This window comes from Aplidium turbinatum, chromosome 14 (assembly GCF_918807975.1).
Source record: "Aplidium turbinatum chromosome 14, kaAplTurb1.1, whole genome shotgun sequence".
Lineage (NCBI taxonomy): Eukaryota > Metazoa > Chordata > Ascidiacea > Aplousobranchia > Polyclinidae > Aplidium > Aplidium turbinatum.
The window spans coordinates 15,397,094-15,418,536 of record NC_137485.1 but is presented as its reverse complement, the minus strand read 5'-3'; the positions used below and the strand labels follow the sequence as shown (position 1 = coordinate 15,418,536).

General features: G+C 38.2%; 1 protein-coding gene across 1 annotated transcript; it reads right to left on the bottom strand.

Moving 5' to 3' along the window:
- Nucleotides 1-2: 2 nt before the first annotated feature.
- On the bottom strand, nt 3-10,707 carry LOC145783027 (uncharacterized). Its single transcript, XM_082594792.1, has 2 exons — nt 10,692-10,707; nt 3-1,812 (listed from the first exon to the last, which is right to left on the bottom strand). The coding sequence occupies exons 1-2, from the start codon at nt 10,705-10,707 to the stop codon at nt 1,106-1,108; spliced, it is 723 nt and encodes a 240-aa protein (XP_082450918.1). The 3' UTR covers nt 3-1,105.
- Nucleotides 10,708-21,443: the final 10,736 nt, after the last annotated feature.

Below are 21,443 nucleotides of genomic sequence, written 5' to 3'. Positions count from 1 at the left end.
CACTAAAAAGTAACGACATTTTATGAGTTTGCATTTAATGTACACAAAAAGTGACCAAAGTATGGTTAATTTTCATTGCATGTGAATATCAAAGGACCTCAATATTTTTATACTCCAAACAATTGTAGTCAACACAGTTATCAAGCTGCTGAAGCATTAGTTGAAACAATATGATTGTTAAACATTACGATGTTAACATAGAGAAATTGCAGATACATATTTAAAATGATTTTTTGATTGCCTATAGTACTAGAGGGGTCTACGTCTTTTAGGTGCCAAATAGGTACACGCACAGTGGCATCTGGATATTTCGGTGTGGCACCCGGTCGTTTAGGTGCTATTCAGTGTGTCAAATTACAGAATAATCATTTATCAGAAATGCTTGATTATGAAACACTCGATTAAATATTAGATATGTTTTTTACTGATATTGCAGTTATTATTTGACTTAATTAGAAGTGAACTCTTGAAATCATATTCAGAAACTTGCATAATTTATTGATAAAACTTTTGCAGGCACAAACCTGGCCTAGCAACAAATAACTGCCGGACACACGGATTAACAAAACTATATACTTTTCTGTTCAATATAACATTTTCTGTGAAAAGCATTGATCTTTCGGCCAAGCTGATAAAATCTGCAGTATTTGAAATACACTTTACTGGGAATAGCACCTGTGCACCACACATAAATATCCTAACACCACAGTGTGCACTGTGCACACCTATTTGGCAGGCACCTAACTGTCTGCACCTAAAAGACATGGTCCGTACTAGAGCTTGTAGCGACATTGACATCATGGACCTGATGATAATTTGCAATAAATCAAAGCAATTCATTCAAATATCGCAACTGAGAGGAAGTTACTAATTATCAAAATACAACATTGCTTCGTGATCATTACAAATAAAAATCGAGCTGTTACCATAAATAAGACTGACAAAATCCACTGCTTTAATGATAACATTACAGTCTGGTTTTGAAAAACTTCCACACGCTTATTAATCTGTGCACCACGTCTATCTCTACACTGGAAAACAGTCTATTAAAGTCCAATTTCAATTGTCAATGCTCTTGTTAAAAATGGAGAAACGTGAAAATTGTTCAATCACCACCAACATTAGACATGTAAGCATCCAATTCTGCATCCATACTTCCTCGTGTTTTAGACATGTATGAATCAAGATCTTGATCCAACACACCCTTGTTAGCAGGTGTTTTTCCTCTGGATGCTCCACCTCTACCTCGTCCGCCACGCCCACGACCTCGTCCACGATACCCACGTTTGTATACCCCTCCTCTAAATGACTTTCCAATAGTAGTGGAAAATCCTTTAGATCCTCTACCAGCGCCTCTTCTTCCTCTCTGTGAGGATCGTGAGGACTGAAAACCTCTTCCTCGTGAGGAAATTCCTCTTTTTTGGTTGCCACCACGTCGTAATGCCCCACGTAATAAGCCTCTAGCTTGAGTAGAAAGACCTCTGAATGAAGCATTGTTCTGAAGCCTTGCTTGAGCGCTAGATGGCAAACTTCTGCCTCTGCCTCGAGCACTATTGGTTCCAAGGCGATCATGAACTGATAACCTTGGTGCAGCTGAAGTAGATGGTTTTGAAGTTCCTAAAGCGGCTCCCACAGCTGTACGATTTTCCATCTGTTGTGCAAGTCTGCGATTTTTTTCACTAGCAAGATTTTTGCTAGAAACTTGTGGGGTGACTGTCTGTGTAGTGGTTGGAGGTCGAGACTTCATAATGCTGGTAAAACGAGCATTTAATGTCATCTTTGTGGAGTGCTTGAAAGTGATTTTAGTTGGTGCTTTCAACATTTTTGCAGGGCACGCTTAAATCCTTGATGAAGAACAGGTACTTGACTGATGATGTAAAACCAATTGATTGTAATAAGGAAATAAGCTATTGATAACTTTAAAACAACAGAACTTCCAAATTTTGTCGATAAACTGAGCAGTGACCTGCAATAGGAAGACAAAAACTCACAGGTTTTAGAATACATACACAAGGTGACACAAAAGTTGTACCAAATTTGCTTCAAACTTTAAAAAATGACATTTCTTATATTTTTAAACTTCAGCTGCATTCATCGTAAATGCCAACTAAGCTAGTACTTTTCTAAGTATGATAATGGAAAAACAATTAACACAATCTTGGAACTTCATATCATAGAAAAAAAAAATTTGAAAAGCTCTGAGGCAAGTAAAATGCAGTATCACCCACAGAAGAGCAGTGACCATAAATGAATTAAACAAGTCAGCAAAGAAGATGGGAGCAAACTTTAACAAAAGATTTGACTTTTCCATTGCACAATGATACTTTAACTGCTCCCCAAACAAATTCGAGATACATTCATAGCACTTTTAATAATTAGGAAAATTTCTTAAGAAATATAGCCTTGTTAACCTATCTAAACTCTGTCTGAATTAACCTTGAGATTGACGGATGTTGTGGTTTTTTAGTTTTGAGATTTTGTTTTCAATTTTAAATAAATTGTTGTACAACTTTTGTGTCACCCTGAAAACTTACACAGCACAACTCAATTGCTCGGTGGTGCATGTCAAATAGCAAAGAACTAAAATCGAACTGTATGTTCATGCAAACAATCAAAAAAAGAAAACTCTGCAATGTATGCCTTTTTTGTATTGCTGACAACTTCATTTATTCAAACTAAGCTAAATCAATTTAAGGTACGCAAAAAGAACAGCTGGAGCAAGTATAATTGAACAAAAAGACTAATTTATGTATTTAAAAGAAACCATCGATGGCTCTGCAGTGTATATGTAGAAAAAGTTGCAAAATGGAATTTCTTAAAATTTATAGTAGACTTAATGAATCTGCTTCAACATATCTGGAATAAAAGCGAACATTTATAAAATTATGCATAAGTCATGGTTATTATATTATATAATTCATTATCAAAACAAAACATGAATATTATTAGGTAAACAGTAGGCCTATAAAACATAATTTATATTATAAGTATAAGATATATATATATTCTAACATAATTAGTTCTTTGAGTGTTAGCTTGCAAAAAGTCAGAACCAGTTTCTTCCATCTCGAACACTTGAATATTATGTTTTTCCAGTAATCTTGAGCTAGATCCTCATGTCAAAAAGCACCAATAAGAGGTTGATATTATCTTCAGCAAAAGCCAGCTAAAATGGTGAATTCACTGCCGTAATAAAATATGCCAGTATCGTTGCTCACAAACTTGGGTAAATAAGCTTGTCCATGTCAGCTTCTTTTTTTACATGTAGAAAGTGAAAACTTGTGGGTGGGCAAACATTTTTTTATAAAAGCCTTTGGATACAAGAAATTTATGACTTCACCATCAAAGTTCCTGTAGTCATGTAGTCAGACATTGCAGAACTTGCAGAACATTGCAGAACTTGCAGAACATTGCAGACATTGCCTTTCACACACCTTGTCCAAAATCCCACTGGTTTATATACCTGAAAGGACTTAAAAATGGTTTGCCTGAATCATTTCCTGGTAACATGCTACTCGAGCATGCTAAATGTGAAAGTTGCATTGTATCAATCATCCTTGCATGACGAGTTCTAAAGTGCAATGTGCATACAGCATTCCAAAAAGATAGAAAAGAATAATATAAGATTCAGCTTCACAAAGCAGAGGAGGGGTTTTATGATGATTCATAGATAATACTGAAATGTTATAAAATTTTCATGTAAGAAAAAAGTCTGGGAAAACATATGCATTTGGTAGCAACTCAAAGAGCCCAGGCAGCTAACCAAGAAAGCCCTATTCACATACAATATTCTTTTCCAGACAAACAATTTTCGACAAGACTTTGTGCAGACCAATGCTTGCAGAACAAAACAACTGTACCAGGCTATCATCTATCTACCAAATGAAGCAAAAGGTCTATATGTGTGTCTTGAATATGGAGACCAAAAACTGGCAGCTCTCTACTTCTTCTTTCGTTTGAGACTAGATCAAATCAAATTTCAGGGCAGGTGATGGAGAGCCAGGTGAGTGTAGCTTCGTCCAGAGTTGCTATACCATGCGTTCCATTTGGTGCCTTATAAATCGGACATTCGAGAACGACATGGTCAGCAGTTTGTTCCTCCGCGCCGCATTCGCAGGCCGGTGAGGGAGCCAAACCCCACTTGTGCATGTTCGAATGGAAGCGACCGACTCCGGTTCGGATTCTGTTGAGCTTGACCCAAGTCGGCCGAGGCAGGTCCATACCAGGGGGGCGCGCCACCGGGAGCTCTCTACTGGCTTCTCATTGCAATCAAAAAGTATCACCAACCCAATGTGGTGAAAGAATATAACCTTGATCCCAAAGGGTGAACCGATGTATGTTTGAATCCTAATCTCATACATCAACCTAAGCTGAGTTGGCAAGCGTTTTTTCAGAGCAATGAACCTTGGACTGAAAATAAAATTACACTTCTTCCAAACAAGATCTCTTGTGAATTTGCAGGCACAGTTGTAATGAAATAGACTTCAGCTCTCACTTCTCATTCTTTTCAAAGCAAGGTTTTGTGATAACTCTTATTGAAAGAAAAGACAAACACTGAATCATGAAAGTAAAAAATCATTTGTAATCTTCATTTGAATCTTCAAGATTAAACTTGCCACTTATTTTGAGCAGGAAGATGATTTTGAATGGACAGAACACAAGACGCTATCCATGCTATTGCTAGGCATTGTAATTGCTTATTATCTCAAAGCATATTTTCTAAAATTCAAAACTTTTGCTCTTGTATCCATCAGATCCTCATATTGGCAATTAAGATGATACAGTTTGCTGTCTCTTGACAACCTTGATCAAAACATACTTGTGCATGGAGAAATTCATTGTCAAACATGCATGACTACAGCAGAGAATATCGCATGAAAAATATGAGAATGAAACAATATATACTAAAATGAACAACAGTGCTGCTTTTTAAACTCCATAGAAATGCTTTGTAACAATATTTTAATAGTCATTCATTTTAAACACTACAAAACAGATGCTTTTCAAAATAAGTTGTTCACACCTAAAAACAGAAAAAATAGAAATCAAAGTTAACAAGTTTTGTTACTTTTTCTGGCAACCACGGCCTACTAAAACACGGCCAAATATGTTGCTATTTGAAAAAATTTCTAAGGGTCTGAATTGTTACAATCATAGCCATGATAAACCTGTGATTTTTCCACTTACAGAAGTATGTAAAACAAGCAACATTTGCATCTAGACATATTTTTGGCTTGTTTTGCCATAGATTAGATATGTATTAGGGTGGCTCTTATTTGGCAAAAAATGAAAAAAATATGAATTTTGTGTGGGACACCCTTTTAAAAGGTGAGGTTGTCAGAAAAAATAACTCCTGCAAAAAATTTTTGAATTTGAAATTGATTTAGAGGTGGCCCTCTCCCCCTAAAGTTTTGCGCCCTCCTCCAAAATACCAAATCTGCATATCTCAAAAACTGCTTGAGCTAGAGATACGTTTTTGTGTCAAAAGATGCAGAAAGCATGATTTCCTATCTGCTTTCTGAACAGTGATTGCGTCTATCTTGAGTAGAAAAGCAGTTATTTAGAAAAAACCTGTTTTCGGTATTCTAGCACAAAAGAGTGCTAAACAAGTATTGTGGCCCAAGCTATTCAATAAACAAAGTTCATAAACTAACCTGTAAAACTGGTAAAGCAATAAACGAAATAAGTATTCCTAAACTTTTATGCATTCATGCATAGCTAAAATGCCCGTTTTTTATCATATTCCTTGGAGAAATTCCTGAGCGTGGAATCCGCTTTCAAGCTTCAGGTGCTATGCATCGCACTTGTTGGATGGCGAAGGCGATTTATGCAAAAAGCTTGGTCTGCATTTATGGTATCTGTCCGAAGAAATGGTTGGTCTAGCCTTGTTTGACTCTCGATTGTCTGTGGAAAGTAAAAAGCTAATGGTGGCAACCATGTTAGATGAAACAGGAGAACGTCCACCAAGGAGACCAAGCATCAAAGTAGATGCGTTTCTTAGCAATAAGGGTCTAGATCAGTATTGCACCTCTAATTCAAAATGGCTTCTTCAGCTGTTGGTGTTGGGTGAAAATGAAGCAATAATTATACTTTCAAAGGATCCTGCTCATTGGACTGAAGATGGTGCATTTATTCAAGCTTTACACATGGCGAAGGGACTTTCAGTAGTCAATGACAGAGCAGAGAGAGGAGTTGCTCAAAGTCTAATCCAGGATTTTAACAAAATCTTAACTGAAGATGAGTACCAACTTCAGTTTCTTTTGCAAGTTGTTACTGAACACAGGAAACTGTTTCCAAATTCCAACAAGAACAATATTGTCTATTCTTCTTCGTTTAAACTTTAAACCTTCTTTGTTACTCCAGGGGTCAAGGGCTCTGTCTTTTACCACTCTTGGGCAGTGGCGATGCTGTTTAGATGCTTGAGCAGGTGTTGAGCAGCAATCCTTTGATTCGTCCATTGATTCGTCATCCAGTTCAAGCAGACCACGCACACCATTTGGTGCAGTTACAGATGGTGTGGTCTGTGGTTTGTTCCTCTTTGCCACACTCACAGATTGCGGATGGAGCCATCCCCCATTTGTGCATGTTGAAGCGGAATAGTCTGACTCCAGTAGGCTAGCCCAGTACGCAGGCGGTTGAGCCGCACCCAGGCCTTCCTTGGCAAATTATCCATTCCGGTTGGATGGGGGCTGGTGTCGGAGATACAACTTTAGAGTCTTGAGGAGTTCTTCTTTCACTCTGAGCTCCATTTGCTGTCCTCCCAGGTAGCCGCGCTGATGGATTGGTCTTCAGCGGTTTTCATCAGGAGTTGTGCGTCACATACAAATGGGTGTCTCGATTTCAGTTGCCGAGGATGCTCGATTGCTCGCTCACAGATTCGTAGAGATTTGAGTGGAGCAAGTGGTTGGGGTTCGTAGTGCGGCGAGAAAGAGACAGGATGGCTTCTTCGCGACGAAACTCAGCTGGTTGGTTGCCTGCAAGGACAGGGAAATTGTCCGATGGTGTAGGTCGCAGACATCCTGTCACGATACGCAAGGCAATATGTAAAATATTGTCAATAATATCGCTTCTTCCAGTATGATACTGACCAGAATTACATTTGGAAATGAATATCGTTACCAGTGTTCCCTCTAAGGTGCAAAAATTAAGACAAAAAAAAAGAAATTTTGTAGACGGTTGCGTGGTCACAAAAAAGGTTGTAAAATCAAGATTTGGTCAAATGCGTTTTTTCTAAATAACTGCTTTTCTACTCAAGATAGATGCATTCAATGTTCAGAAAGCAGATAGAAAACCATGTTTTCTGCATCTTTTAACACAATAACTGTATCTCTAGCTCAAGTGGTTTTCGAGTTATGCAGATTTGGTATTTCGAGGGAGGGCACAGAACTTTAGGGGGGGAGGGCCACCTCTAAATCAACTTCAAATTAAAAAAAAATTTGCAAGAGTTATTTTTTCTGACAACCTCACCATTTGAAAGGGTGTCCCAAGCAAAATTCAAAAACTCAATTTTAAGAGCCACCCTAATATGTATGTTAAGCACAATGTATGTAATAATAATGTAAATCAAATGTAGTTATTACTATCTGAAGCCTTTACAAATTGTTTCACCTAACGGATCATCAGAAGGTCTGAAAAAACATGTAAACAGCAAAGAATGCTTTGCCTTTTTGCTTGGCATTGAGCACTTTTTGTAGTATTAATAGTGTTCATTGTTTTAATAATAATGTAAATATGTAAGACTTTCCAACTGCATCCTGGATGTAGTCTCATCATACAGTCGTTAGGTTTTTTTGTAAAGCAGGAACTTTCGCCAATAGCGATATTTTTTACTTGCAAAACTAAACTTGGCAAAAAACAAACGAATTAAAATTTAAATTGACACATCAAATGAACAGTTTACAACATAGAATCCACAAAAAATCCTTGATATTTTAAATGGAACATGCAATTACACCAAACGATACTACCTCCAGGGTGCAGTTGAAAAGTCTTACATATATATTAAATTATTATTGTGTAAACTGTGCTTAACTGCTCAACGTCCATACTTAATCTCCGGTTAAAAAAGCCAAACATATTATGTGTTGGTGCAAATATTGCTTATTTTACTTACTTCTGGTAATGGGAAGATGACAGGTTTATCATAGCTATGATTGTAACAATTCAGACTCTTAGAAATTTTCTCAAATAGCAACATATTTGGCCGTGTTCTAGTAGGTCGTGTGGCAACTATTGTGATTTCTATGTGAAATCATATGCTCAATTGCTCAATGAACTAAACTGTAATTTACAATTTCTTTGAGATCTTTAGACTAAAACTAAAATAACAAAATGGTGATACACAAGACCGTTTTCAATTTCATATCTTAAATTTCCAACCATCAAAATGAAAAGTAATACATGCCAGGTTGAAATGACAAAACTCGAATGTTAAAGCATGTTCAAGATTGAAATGATTACTAAATACAAGATTAGTCAAGGTCATAATGCCACAGATATGCAAAAAACACCTAGAGCAGGGGTCACCATTCCCAACTGGCGGCCCGCCCTGCTGTTATGTGCGGCCCGCGGAAGGTATCAGCGCACAAGTATAATCAAAAATACTTTTCTTGAGGAGTTAAACAACATGAAAGCAAAAAATACTTTCCAGAAAGCATATTTTCACTTCACATACGATTCCACAATCAGATTGTAGCTCTGTAGGGGTCGTTTAAAGTTATTCTAATGCGATGTCCAGCCACACTGCCCCAGTGGTTGATTAAAACGTCTGTTTTCAAATTTTGAAAATGTCTGTGAGCATAGGGTTTAAGTTTTTAGAATTAGATGTCCTGTACACACTAGTGTGCGTTTCACCATTATTGGGTTTCATGAGCAGTATTCCTTTATGCAAGTTTTTGATGGCAAAATAGGTCGGTGTGCCAACTCAATTTATAATAAATTGGAAAAATATTATATATAAAGAATTATATATTATATATAAATTTAAAGACTTTTTCTGGTATTATGAAAATATTTAGCTTAAGCTAGTACTGCAAAATGTTGTTAATCAACAATTTTTTACATAAATTGCTGATAAGCACCGCAAGTGACAGTTGTCTAATAATCAAGGAGAGGCGGTTTTATAGACTCTCACAAAATGGATGAAAAACTAATTCATTGCTTTTTTAGAGGGAACACTGTTCATGAGTTACGATAGAAACGTTTTTTTGGTGATTTCCACAATCCACAAGCGTTTGTTTCATGGCGCCTGGTTTCTTTCTCTCTGTTATTGGAGCCTATTTTTAGCTGATATGTTTGCAGGTCACTATTGTTGCCTGTATTGCGACGTGTCAAACATTTCCATGTTTACTGAAACTGTTAAAGGCAAGATATCTTTTGTGAAGCGAAGTGACAACACCACTCTGCTTGGCGATGAATATTCTCATGAAACCGCTCGCCTCACTATAAGTGCACAAAGTAAGTGACCTCGTTTATTAGGCATTGTTAAAGAAGCCAAAAGTGTTGTTAAAGGAGCTTGGCCTGGCAGTAGCGTTATTCGATTAATTGTGTTGCTGCGGTATTGTAAAATAAATATTAACAACATGTCACGCTGGATACTGGGTACAAAATGCATTCTTTTTTAGCATAAGAGTCAACCTACCTAAAATTTTACTAGTGCGGCCGCCACAGCTCTCCTAAGTGCCCAAGTGGCCCTCATGCAAAAAAGGTTGGTGACCCCTGACCTAGAGCATATCATATTGTGTCAGCGTTAACTTATATATATAATTAATCACTGCCTGTGGGATGACATGAACATTACCAATTGTTACGAAAGCAAACAGCCTGCCGCATATGAAGCCTTTTTGAAAGATGTACATAACTGAGCATCTCTAGGTAGGCCTATAAGAGGATGACGTGGGTGGAACAACATCGATGCCACCCTTGTCAATGCTGCAAGATGTTTATAACCCTTAACTAATAACTACTCTTGCACAGTATTTTAGGCACCATGTTATAAAAAAAAAGCATTTGAAGTACTGTAAAAACGCACTTTATTTGTGTTGAGAAATGAATTGAAAACAAACACAAATCTAAAAACAAACCAAGTAGGGATGGGCAAAATAGAATACCGAATATAGAATAACCGGTTGAGATAGCCTATAAGTTTTTGACTTGTAGAAACCAGTCTTCGAAATTAGCATATTTTTACTTCGGCAAAAACGTTACCAAGGCAAAATAGCAAAAGTTGAAATTGCCTCGGCAATTGCTGTGAACGTTTATTACAAAAAAATTGTACTAAAACATGTAAGGCGAGAAGCGAAAAATATACTAGAGTAGTCTATCACGACCGCACAGTTTGATTTGTTGTGATGTAATAATACCAAAAGTAGCGATAAAGCGAGCAACGCGATTACGCATGCTGTTACAGCAATTCACGTTAAATATCTCACGGAAGGAGGGGGGAAGAAAGTTCATTTTATGTTGATTCAATGTTTGAGTCAGCACAAATCGATTTAATTTTCCTGGCGGGTTATAGTGTGTAACCATAGGCGCCGGGTTTTGAAAATTGCCGGGGGGGCAAACTTTCTAGCCGACTGATTGCTTACATTCAAAATGCTGATGTTTGTATGTCAGCATGGATGTTTGTTTGCGTCTATCTGCCATTGTATATCGCCAAGCTTTATAATGTAGGCTCAGTCCTCAAAATTCACGACAGACATCGGACATGTCCGCCGTCACAGCATGTGATGTCCGCGGGAAGTGCCATCTAGATCGGTCATATTTGTCCACCGAGAAATAACATAGGAACTAGCGCTACAAATCGTCATTGCATAGCACGAACAATTGTTGCAATAATATATTTTCCAGCGCATTCTAGCGCGCATCTTAAAATGTGAATACTGTATCCCTTACCAGAGCTTCCATTCAAAGAGGAAAACTTTCGATTTTGACATTGCTTCAACGATTGATGACATTGAATCAGCGTAACAAAGGTGAATTCTTCGCTAAGAATCGATAGGAGTACAGGTACTTCTACACTAATCACGCGCAAGTTAGTTCAAGTTTTACGTCACAATGTCTGGCTTTGATCTCCGAGTAATAATGATACGGCAAGGTTGGTTACTAAATTAGATTATACGAGTAGGCTATTACAGCAAGATGCAACAAAATTTGTTAAGTTTTGGTATTACAGTGTCACATGAAAGAAAAGACCCAAGGAAAATTCACTTTTGCTCACATGACACGCAAAAATAAACTTAAAGAATAAAGCCTGTGAAACTTTGCACAGCAGAAAATAGTAGCGTTAGTGTAGAAATTTTCCGACTCCTGCCCAGAGCATTGTGACGCAATAAGCCACACGACCTCATTCGGTGGAAGTTAATCAGTTATGTGACGTATTGATCAGCTACACGGCGCTTTGACTCTTCAAGCGCAAGTCGTTGGTCTGATGAAAGCCTTTCAGAGTGACTTTACTGAATTTTTAAAAAGCCTTCTAAAACCGTAGTTATAGTTCTGAAATGGCGAAAAATTATTATCAAGATAAAGTAATTAAGCATGACGATCGATGGCTAAAACTGGTGTGTCCGCCGTCAACAAAAACGAATTTCGAGGCCTGTAGGGCGTAGGCTACTTCGAATTATACGCTGGTCACTTTGAACTTTAGCCCTTAATACGCGTAAATACTAAACTGAGCAAACCGCACCTCGTTATTGACACTCCCAAGAAAAAACAAAGCAAAAGAAATCAAGAAAAGCGTTTTTCAATCATTGTTACTGTGCTTCAACGGCACCATGATGGCGTTTATCAGCTACAGTACTTCTGTTTCTTTTGTTATCTTAGGAGCAGCGCTCTTGTTGCAACAAGTAGATCTTTTAATTGAGATCGATCCGCAATGAAAGTCAAACTAATGCAAATCTGAACTTAGAAACATTTGATTTAGGATTTTTTTTAAATAATTTGCAGGGGGGCAGTAGGGTGGATCAAAAAAAACTAATTTTTGAGTTCAGCTTAGTGCATCTGCCAAAAGATGCAGTTTGGGCTATCTTTTACATTGGTACTTAAAAAAACATTTTTTGACCCCGTTTGACCCCTATCCAAGAGCGCTCTAGTGACCGCCGAGCCAAAATTCCTTAAATTAGCCATAATACTTTTTCTAGTGGGTGTAGACTAATGATTTTGGTGTCTAACCCCACTAAACCAAGTCTTAGGAAGTTACTTCTGCAGTCTAAAATGATGCATGGGCAGCAAAAATTGCATAATGACATTTTTGCTCTAAAAAAGGCATTTTATGGGAAAGAAATGGCATTTTTTGATATTTTGGGCAGTTTTATGGATGAAATACTAAAAAAAGTGTAACCTAGGTAAAACACACTAGGGTGTGACCATTTGTGTGCAAACTGGCCTCTAGTCCAATGAGGTGGTGAGGTGATATGAGGTCTGATAGACTACAGAAGCATACGATAGTGCAGCTGCATGCCGCATATATATTTATTTGATAGTGTAAACTTAACTTATATTGCATTTATTACAGCTTTAGATATTGTTTATTTCAATGTTTGTAAATATCTGATCACACTTAACTTAATTGAGTTTATATGATGTTTAATAAAGGCAAAACTTGCATTTGGCTTCTGAATAAGCATCCCATTGAACACATCCTGGGTAGTGTGCACACAACCCCCTTGTTTTTTACTTTTTTTTGTACTATTGACTTGTAGATTTGTGAGATTGTTCCACTAGCCAAGAATCTTTGCTGGTCCAAAAATCAGTAGAATTGGGGCACGTTTATGTGGGCCACCATCCCATTTAAATTTTCAGGTTTGCCATTAAGTAAATATTGAATTACCGGTATTTTCACGCTTCTCAACAGAATTTGTATGTTTCAACAAAATAATATGCATAAAACTTTTGCCTGTTCGACTATTTATCGTACAGGGAATTAAAAGAATATGCTTGTCTATACAAGTTGTCTGTGAATGTTTCCTCTTCCTGAACTTCAGAGCTGAACAGTGCCAGTCCAGTGGTACCATCTCAGCAGAGAGATACCAAAATTGACGTTTGAAGCTACGTTCAGCAGCATTTAATATCAACTTATGCACTGCTCCATATCTGAGAATGTTCTTGTACATAGTCAAACAGTTCCAAGGAGCATCTGCAGCAACACTGCACCGAAACCAATATATACAGTAGACGAGTGAAATAAAATTCATGAGATCTTTCAATTTAGCCACTTGTGAAACTGATGTGATAGTTCCCTTAGGTAACTTAGCTATTTGATTTTCCAGTAGCACCAATTAATAGGAATGAATCAATTTGGCCATCCATCTGGCCTTGTGTGTGGCCCCAGAACGGTAGAATTTCACATTTTGTAGACCAGGACTGATATAAGCAATGCACAAGTTCATAAGTTATTTATAATCGCCTCAAATGAACTTGTATTTGCTTTGTGCAAGTTGAACAACGTCATCTTTGAGGTTCTGAATGAGATCGTGTGTTGTTCCTGAAAAGCTGTTGATATCCAGTGTACTTAGCAGTTGGCCACTGTGGAATAGAATCCCAGTTATTGCGGAGTCTCATGAAGATGCTCATTTCTGGTTATTTTGAAGCCTCTAGCTTCAAATCTTCAAAGATACATGACACAACGATTTCACCGATGTGATGTAAACAACCTGACCAGAGAAGTTCCTTATTTTAAGAGCTACAGCAGAAGCAGTTTTTGCGTTTCTTTTTTAGAGTGTTTTTGTCGTTTTTCTGCACTAAGAATCCTACTTTCTTTCCTTCTGACTCTTGCGAATAAAATAGAGTCAAATCCGGCTATTGTGGCTGTCCTGTTTGTCATCATTCCTTTTAAGAAAGACATGTCTGCAGGATTTGATATAAGCTCCTCAACAAAACACTAACATACTGATTTCGCCTGAACCCGTTGTCATGCATTTTGTGTCCATTACTGTAATGCTATGGATAATTGGATGCACAAATTAAAGGCAGCATTTTTGCTATTAACTTCATACGGTAATTGTTTGCTTTTATATGTTTGCTTCAGTGTATTAACAGCAATACCTTTAGAAGCATTATGAATTTGTTTTTCTTTGCCCTTTTTAAAAAAAAACAATAAATTTCCAACTTTTTCAAGCATTTTTGCTGAATAAAGGCTCTGATGTCATTTTGCTAGCCCATAGATGATTTTGAACTGCAGAAATGACTTCCCAAGACTTGATTTAGTGGGGATAGACACCAAAACCACTAGCCTGCACCCACTAGAAAAAAAATTATAGTCAATTTGAGGAATTTTGCCTCGGCGGTCACTAGAGAGCTCTTGGATAGGGGTCAAACGGGGTCAAAAAATATTTTTTCAAGTACCAATGCAAAAGACAGCCCAAACTGCATCTTTTGGCAGATGCACTAAGCTGAACCTAAAAATTCGTTTTTTTGATCCACCCTAGGGGGCAGCCCCCCTGAGCTAAATTCACGGGGGGTGCCGCCTCCCCGCAGTCGGCGCCTATGTGTGTAACAACAATGCCCAATAAGAAATTTACGTTTGTTTTACATTAATTTGACATCTAGCGACGTTGAATTATCATAAAATAGCGTTAATTGCTCAACCAGGTACCGGTAACAAATTAATAGCTCCCTGCGAGAAGATTACCTCGATTTACGTATACAGTATACACTAACATAATTTCGGCACAACTGCGAGCAACACAAAGTCTGTTTGATGAAGAACTAGCTGTGAGAATCGGAATCATCAGATGATGCTGTATCGGAGGATGAGGTTGTCGCGTCATCAGACACATCAAGAGGCTCATCGCTTGGCTGTGAATCTATACTGTTTTCGCCGTTCACAATGGAGCGTCTACGTTTTGCGGCTTTCGTGCTTTAATACCCATCCACACGCCTCTTTCTCTTTTGCAGAGCTCCATCAGGGTGTTGACTAAGGAACAAATCTATAGACTATAGCTATAGCTGTGGCATAATGACTGGGAGGAATGTCTAACCCTAACCTTACAACCGCTCGTGTGGCCTTGGCATTTTTATTGCCGACGCTAATGCGCCATTCATGTATCTGCGTCGGCAATCACTTCGGCAATTGCCGATTGCTGAGGCTAATTTCGAAGACTGAGAAACACAAGCATAATTTCAAAATGTTTGTCTGACAATCTGCTGCGTTTGGGACGCATAATGTCCTTTCCAAGTGAAAACACTTCAAAAACAAGCCTTGAAAACGTATACTCGGAAAGGTATCACTGTTCCAAGCGTGCTGTAATGGTGTAGCCTAAAGGCCTATAAATCTTTCAACGGGGTCCACTGCACCAACATTGCTCTTTTCAGGGGCATAAAGCTCTTGAAATAAAGTATCTTCAATCTCCGCGATGACATTCATTGATTTTTTGCTTTCTCTCCCTGATCCCTCGTTCTCGATACTGCTCACGATATGAGTGATCACCATTTAGTGAACTTCTTCCACTTGTATTCCAGGGAGCCATTTCAACCAACGCGAAAGGCAGTAATTCGAATGAGTTGCGCTGGCCAGAATACATTTGAAACTCTCATTGTGAAACGAGATTTTCCATGAAAACAAAAAATGACGCATAGCGCTTGACGCTTAAAATCGGAAAAATAGTTGACGGCGCTATCACTTCCGTCAACTAAAAAATAAATTGACGGTGCTAGCCGCAGCGTCAACAAAAAGTTGACGCTGTCAAATCGTACGTACAACACTGGCTTTGTCTTAGCTTTTACTATGCCAGTACAGTGACATGGACGACTTGTTGAGCTGTGGGATTGAAGATGCTACATGCAGTAGTGATAATGAATCAGCAAATGTGACTTCCTCACCTTCAGAAATAGAGATACCTAGGTCCTAGGGATACTTCTCACGTTGTTGAAAGCATCCACTACATGTATTGAAAACGCCCTTGTTTGGTGGAAAGCAAACAAAAACCAATTGTCTGATTATATCAGTTAGTTTCAAAATATTTCTGTGTACCTGCCATATCTGTTTCTTTATAAAGGTGTTTTTCAAGTGCAGGTTTAATTGCCACCAAGTTGAGATCCCGTTTGACTGGTGAACATTTAGAAAGTCTAAATTTGTTGCACTGCAACTTTTGTGATGTTCCTTGTTTTTGTAAGGCAGTGGCTATTTGACCGGCGCCGGTCTTTGAATCTGAAACACTATTTGACCAGTCATGACGTCACTATATAGGCACTTCTTTCTTTTTCTCTTTCAAAGCAAATAACAAGAAGAATGCATATATAAGTTCTAAATTCGACAATTATGTTCAACTGATTCGGTGGCGCGTAGGATACGTCTCGGGTTGGTGTTCCAGAGGGGATGAGTTCGATACTACACGGAAGCGTTTCTTTTTTCAATTTTTAACTAAATTTTGACCCGAGTGACTCAATCGTTACGCTGCTGCATTTTTGTGGTCAAGTTTTAATTTGAGTAGCCTACAGCCCAATTTTTTATGTCTTTTCAACTATGAGTAATAAAGTTAGAGTTTTTAATTTTCTGGAATTTGAGAATTTCTCTGGGTAATTTTCCGTTTGTCATAAGAGGATGTTTTGATGAACGTTTTAAACCTTTCAAGGTTTTGCCACCTTTTCCCGTTCGTTAACGTGCTGGTAGGATTATATCGATTTTTGTAGTTACTATCTTTTTCGTCCCGGACGCGTTAATGACAAAAAATAAAATGATTGATTGATTGATGTGATGTGACCGTGTTTGCCGAACAACTCATTACATTTTTGCGTCGTTCGACAAACACGGTCACATCCTTTTATGACGAACGAAAAATTATCCAGAGAAATTCTCATATCTGTATTCTGTATATCTGTATTCTATATTCGGTTTCAGTATTCTAGAATATTCTAGAATAGCTAATTATTCTATTTTGCCCATCCTTAGTCAGAGGATTGTATACGGTACAGTACAAATATCACACAATAGCTTTTTTAATGTTCTTTAAACACAAAGGTGTCACATGATGATTGATTGAATCTTTATGCTAGGACTGGGAAAGCTTCTTGCAGAGCTTAATTCTGGCAGTTTCGCATACTTGTAGAGGCTTTGAATCACTGACGCAGGCCCGGTCACCGAGATTGACAATGACATAATGAAGTTTCTGATTGTTGAAGTCTTGTTGCCAGGGAATTATTCCATCTATTAAGTGCCGATGAATAGAGAGCAGTCCTTAACGTGCGTTGCTCAAGCGCACACCCCGAGACTCCGAGAGTCGAACCAGCGCAGCTTGATCTTGAAGCTTCACATGATTAACATGTTATTGCCGTTACTCCGTTTTTAACTCATCTGCAGAGACTACACCTATTTCAAGATTTTGAAGGTGGCAGTCCCTTAGGGTCATACCGTACTCTTGCCGCTGTGCGGCTGTGGTGCATGTTTCGTCAAGAAGTGTTGAATAAATACCAATAGGAAGATTTTTCATCTGTGATGTACTGATCTGTTTTCCAGATGAGACTTCATTGTGATATTCAGTGGAAAGCAAAGCCAGATCTGTTTTTTGTTTTTTTTTGTTTGAGTAAAAAAGATCAAAGTAGCTTGCTTTTGAAAGTCAAACATTGACGAAAAAACCTGTTCTCAAAGTTTACGTACATATCATATTTATCTACTTACAATCTCTATGCTTAAACGGATTTTAAGCATGTTCCAACAGAGGTGGAAAGCCCTAGAGAGAAAAATGTAGCATCTTCCAAAATCCAAAGTGGTTCATATTTCCCGTAAGTGAGGGTCCTGCGAGGAGGTCGCGCCAACATGGAGGTTCACAGGCCATGAACCACATACGATACGTAACCTTCTATTAACCTAGAGTTCTCAGTTTTAGACTCACCAAACAAAGCTAAAAAAAAAAGTGATAACTTATCACTTATTACTGAAAATCAAGACATGAAGCTAAGCAGCTAGAAAACATTTTGTACGACTTCAAAAACTTATAAAATTGTTTCGAAATAAGTTGTGAGCTCTGCTGCCGCCCACATTCACAAATCACTTCTAAATGTTCTAAAAATGACGTCTTTTTCAGGAGAAATCTGATGGAGCGTGTTAAAACCAAAAACAGTATATCCACAGTTGGCACTAAAGCACTGAATAATTAATTTTAATGTGGGTGATTTACAGGTCACTCACTCAATCAATCATTTTATTTTTCGTCATTAACACGTCCGGGCAGGGCCGTAGCCAGACCGCAGAGCAAGGGGGGGCCAACTTTTCGTTAGGGGGGGCCGAAAAAATTTGAATGATTTTGGCATTTTATCCTCTTAAACACCGGTATCCACAAAAATTGCAATTATTATTATTATTTATTTGCGTCAAACAAAGTTGTCCATATCCAAAACAAAAACAACGAAATAATACACACACTGAAAATGCACAAAGATCACAGAGAGCCACCTTGGATGTGTCAGTATGTCAGTTTAGTGTTAAGACCAGTAGCGTAGCCAGGAATTTTGAAAGGAGAGGTTTTGACGACCGGCGGGCGAATCCCGACGGCGTGTTCGCCTAAGACGACACCCAGCGACGGGGGGTCTGGGGGACCTCCCCCAGAAAATTTTGAAAAATTTTTTTGAATTTGGTACATTCTGAGTGCATTTTCAACAAAAATGTGGGTATGAATATTCCTGTAAAATGGTGCTGTCAGGTGGCATAGCAAAAGGATAAGATCATGTTTTCTTCAGCATTTTTCGGAAATAAAGCTAAGTCTCTATGTTTTCTTGTTGCTAATTCCTGGCTGAGATGTTTGAATGTTAAGTATTGGCACAACTCGCTCTTTTAATGCAGTTTTGTTTAAAATTAGGCAAATTTTTTTAGACTGAAAGCATCATGCTCAAGCATAAAGAGACTGAAAGCATCATTCTCAATATCGTGACGTCACACGCGTGCCAAAGGGGGGTTGTAACCCCCCCCCCTTTGGCTACGCCACTGGTTAAGACCAACACTGGTCTCTTATCACGGCAACCATATTACAATGACCAACATAACAAAGCAATTGTTGACTTGTTGTATAAATAGCGGTACTTGTTACGAGCAAAAACTTTAACTGGCTCGAAGAAGCTAGTGCCGAGGATTTTGATATATATGATTACATTCCGCCTATACAACCGTGAGCTAGTCTATTGCAATTGCAGTCGCGGATGTTTGGATGCAAGCCGTCTCACAAACAAGTCTAAATCGATAGATTTCGATACAGAATGTTCAAAGGCCATAAGCACTAAGTTTGCCTGTCTTGGTTGTAACATGCTCCGTCTAGTGGGAGCGTCAGCCCTTATTAACACTGAGAATCCACACTCACAAACGGCAGTGCTAGATTCAAATGTAGCAATATCTGCTGCAAGGTTGAACACTTCACAGATCAGAAAACTAGAAACAAAATTTATTTACACTGATTGGATTGAAGAAAAAAAATAAACACTGCTTAAATGCACAAATTTGGTTTATCACTGCACAGATTGGTTATCACTGACCCTTAGAATTAAGTATGGTAAGTAATGGGTATGAATTAAGTATGAATTAAGTATGGTAAGTATTTAAGAATGGTAAGAATTAAGTATAGCCTAATTTGTACCGGTTTGTAGGCCTGCTGGAAATCCATTCCCTCTTTGTTAGGTTATCATTCTTTCCCAAAACATTTTTATTTTACACAGTTTCTGACAATTTTTTTACCAACCTAACACGTGTTGGCCTTGGTTGAATTGAACCTGTTGAGGTTGCCAAAGGAGGAGTTAGGGGGGGGGGGCGAAATTGTTTAATCATCATAGCTGTTAACTAAACAAAACAATTGTAGTTAATTGGGCCAGTTGGAGCTGTGCAACGGGAAAATGGGAAAAAATCATTATATTTGCAGCTGTTGCTCAAGAATGTTGGGATTTTGCCAAAGGGGGCGAAATTTTTTTCAGGGGGGGCGAGGCCCCCCCTGGCCCCCGGCTGGCTACGGGCCTGCGTCCGGGATGAAAAAGATACTAACTACAAAAATCGATATAGACCTACCAGCACGTTAATGAACGGGAATAGGTGGCAAAACCTTGGGTTTTGTGGCCGTGCTATCTATTGATATATCTATTGATTATAGCCTACTACATAATTTTTCATTCAGACACGTTTTAAACCTTTCAAGGTTTTGCCACCTTTTCCCGTTCGTTAACGTGCTGGTAGGTTTATATCGATTTTTGTAGTTAGTATCTTTTCCGTCCCGGACGCGTTAATAGCCTACTACATAATTTTTCATTCAGACACGTTTTAAACCTTTCAAGGTTTTGCCACCTTTTCCCGTTCGTTAACGTGCTGGTAGGTTTATATCGATTTTTGTAGTTAGTATCTTTTTCGTCCCGGACGCGTTAATGACGAAAAATAAAATGATTGAAATGATTGATGTTTGAAAGGTTTAAAACGTGCCTGAATGGAAAATCATGTAGTAGCAGGGCCGGAATTAGCTGATGGGGGGCCTGGGGCACTTTTAAATCAGGGGGCCCCCGTACAAAAAAAATTTCCGAAGAGTGCAGTTAATCTTTGATTAATAGTCTTAGACAGCACACTGACCAAGCTTTGATGTTGGTTAATATTGCTTGGCAGTTAGTGTAGGCAGTTGCATAGTTTCATATCTGACACTATCACAAATAGAACGTTTTTAAGTCAAATGTAAAAATGGCTGGTTGTGGGACCTATTCAACACTCGACTCAGGGACCAATTCAACAGTAAACAGACTGTTGAATTTTCAAGTTCTCATCTGAAGGGACCGATTGTGTAGTTGGTCACAGCGGTAAACCATAATCTCTTCTTGGGAAAATTTTAACATAAAGTTCCCTAATCCGTTCGTCTGTATATAATGACCGAAGAAACACACACTTGAACTTCTTTTCAAACAGTGTATTCCTGTAAAATTAGCCCGAGGCTACCGAAAACGAGGGGGTGCAACGCCTACACCACTTAAACTGTCACTACACAACAGATTACTTGGATAAAAGACGGAACCTTTGTCCAGCTAGCAAGCACTAAGCCAACAGTTAAATGTGCGGCCAACTTTCAAACAATCATTTTACGAATGACCAGAATAGATATCAATATCTCAAATTCACGTAGAAAGTAACTGTGACGCAATAAATGAAAGACAATTATGAAGTCATTCCAACAGGTGTTCAAGCTGATGTAATATTTCCTGTTTAAACAGGCCCAAACAAGTCCAAACAAGTTTGACACAAGTCTATGAACGATGGTGCAATTTTGGCACATTTTCTAGCAACTTCCATGACGTAATATTCAGTAGACTTGAACGGTTTTATATGACGTTTGATTTGTACAGAGATTGGCCGTAACATAGCGGCCCCTAGTCATGACAGTCTAACATGGCATAACTAAAAAAGAATTGAAGGACAATCGTGAGCCAATGAATAAAACACACGATACACAAATTTTTTGAATCACTCACGTTTAAGTTAATACGCAAATACAAAGGGC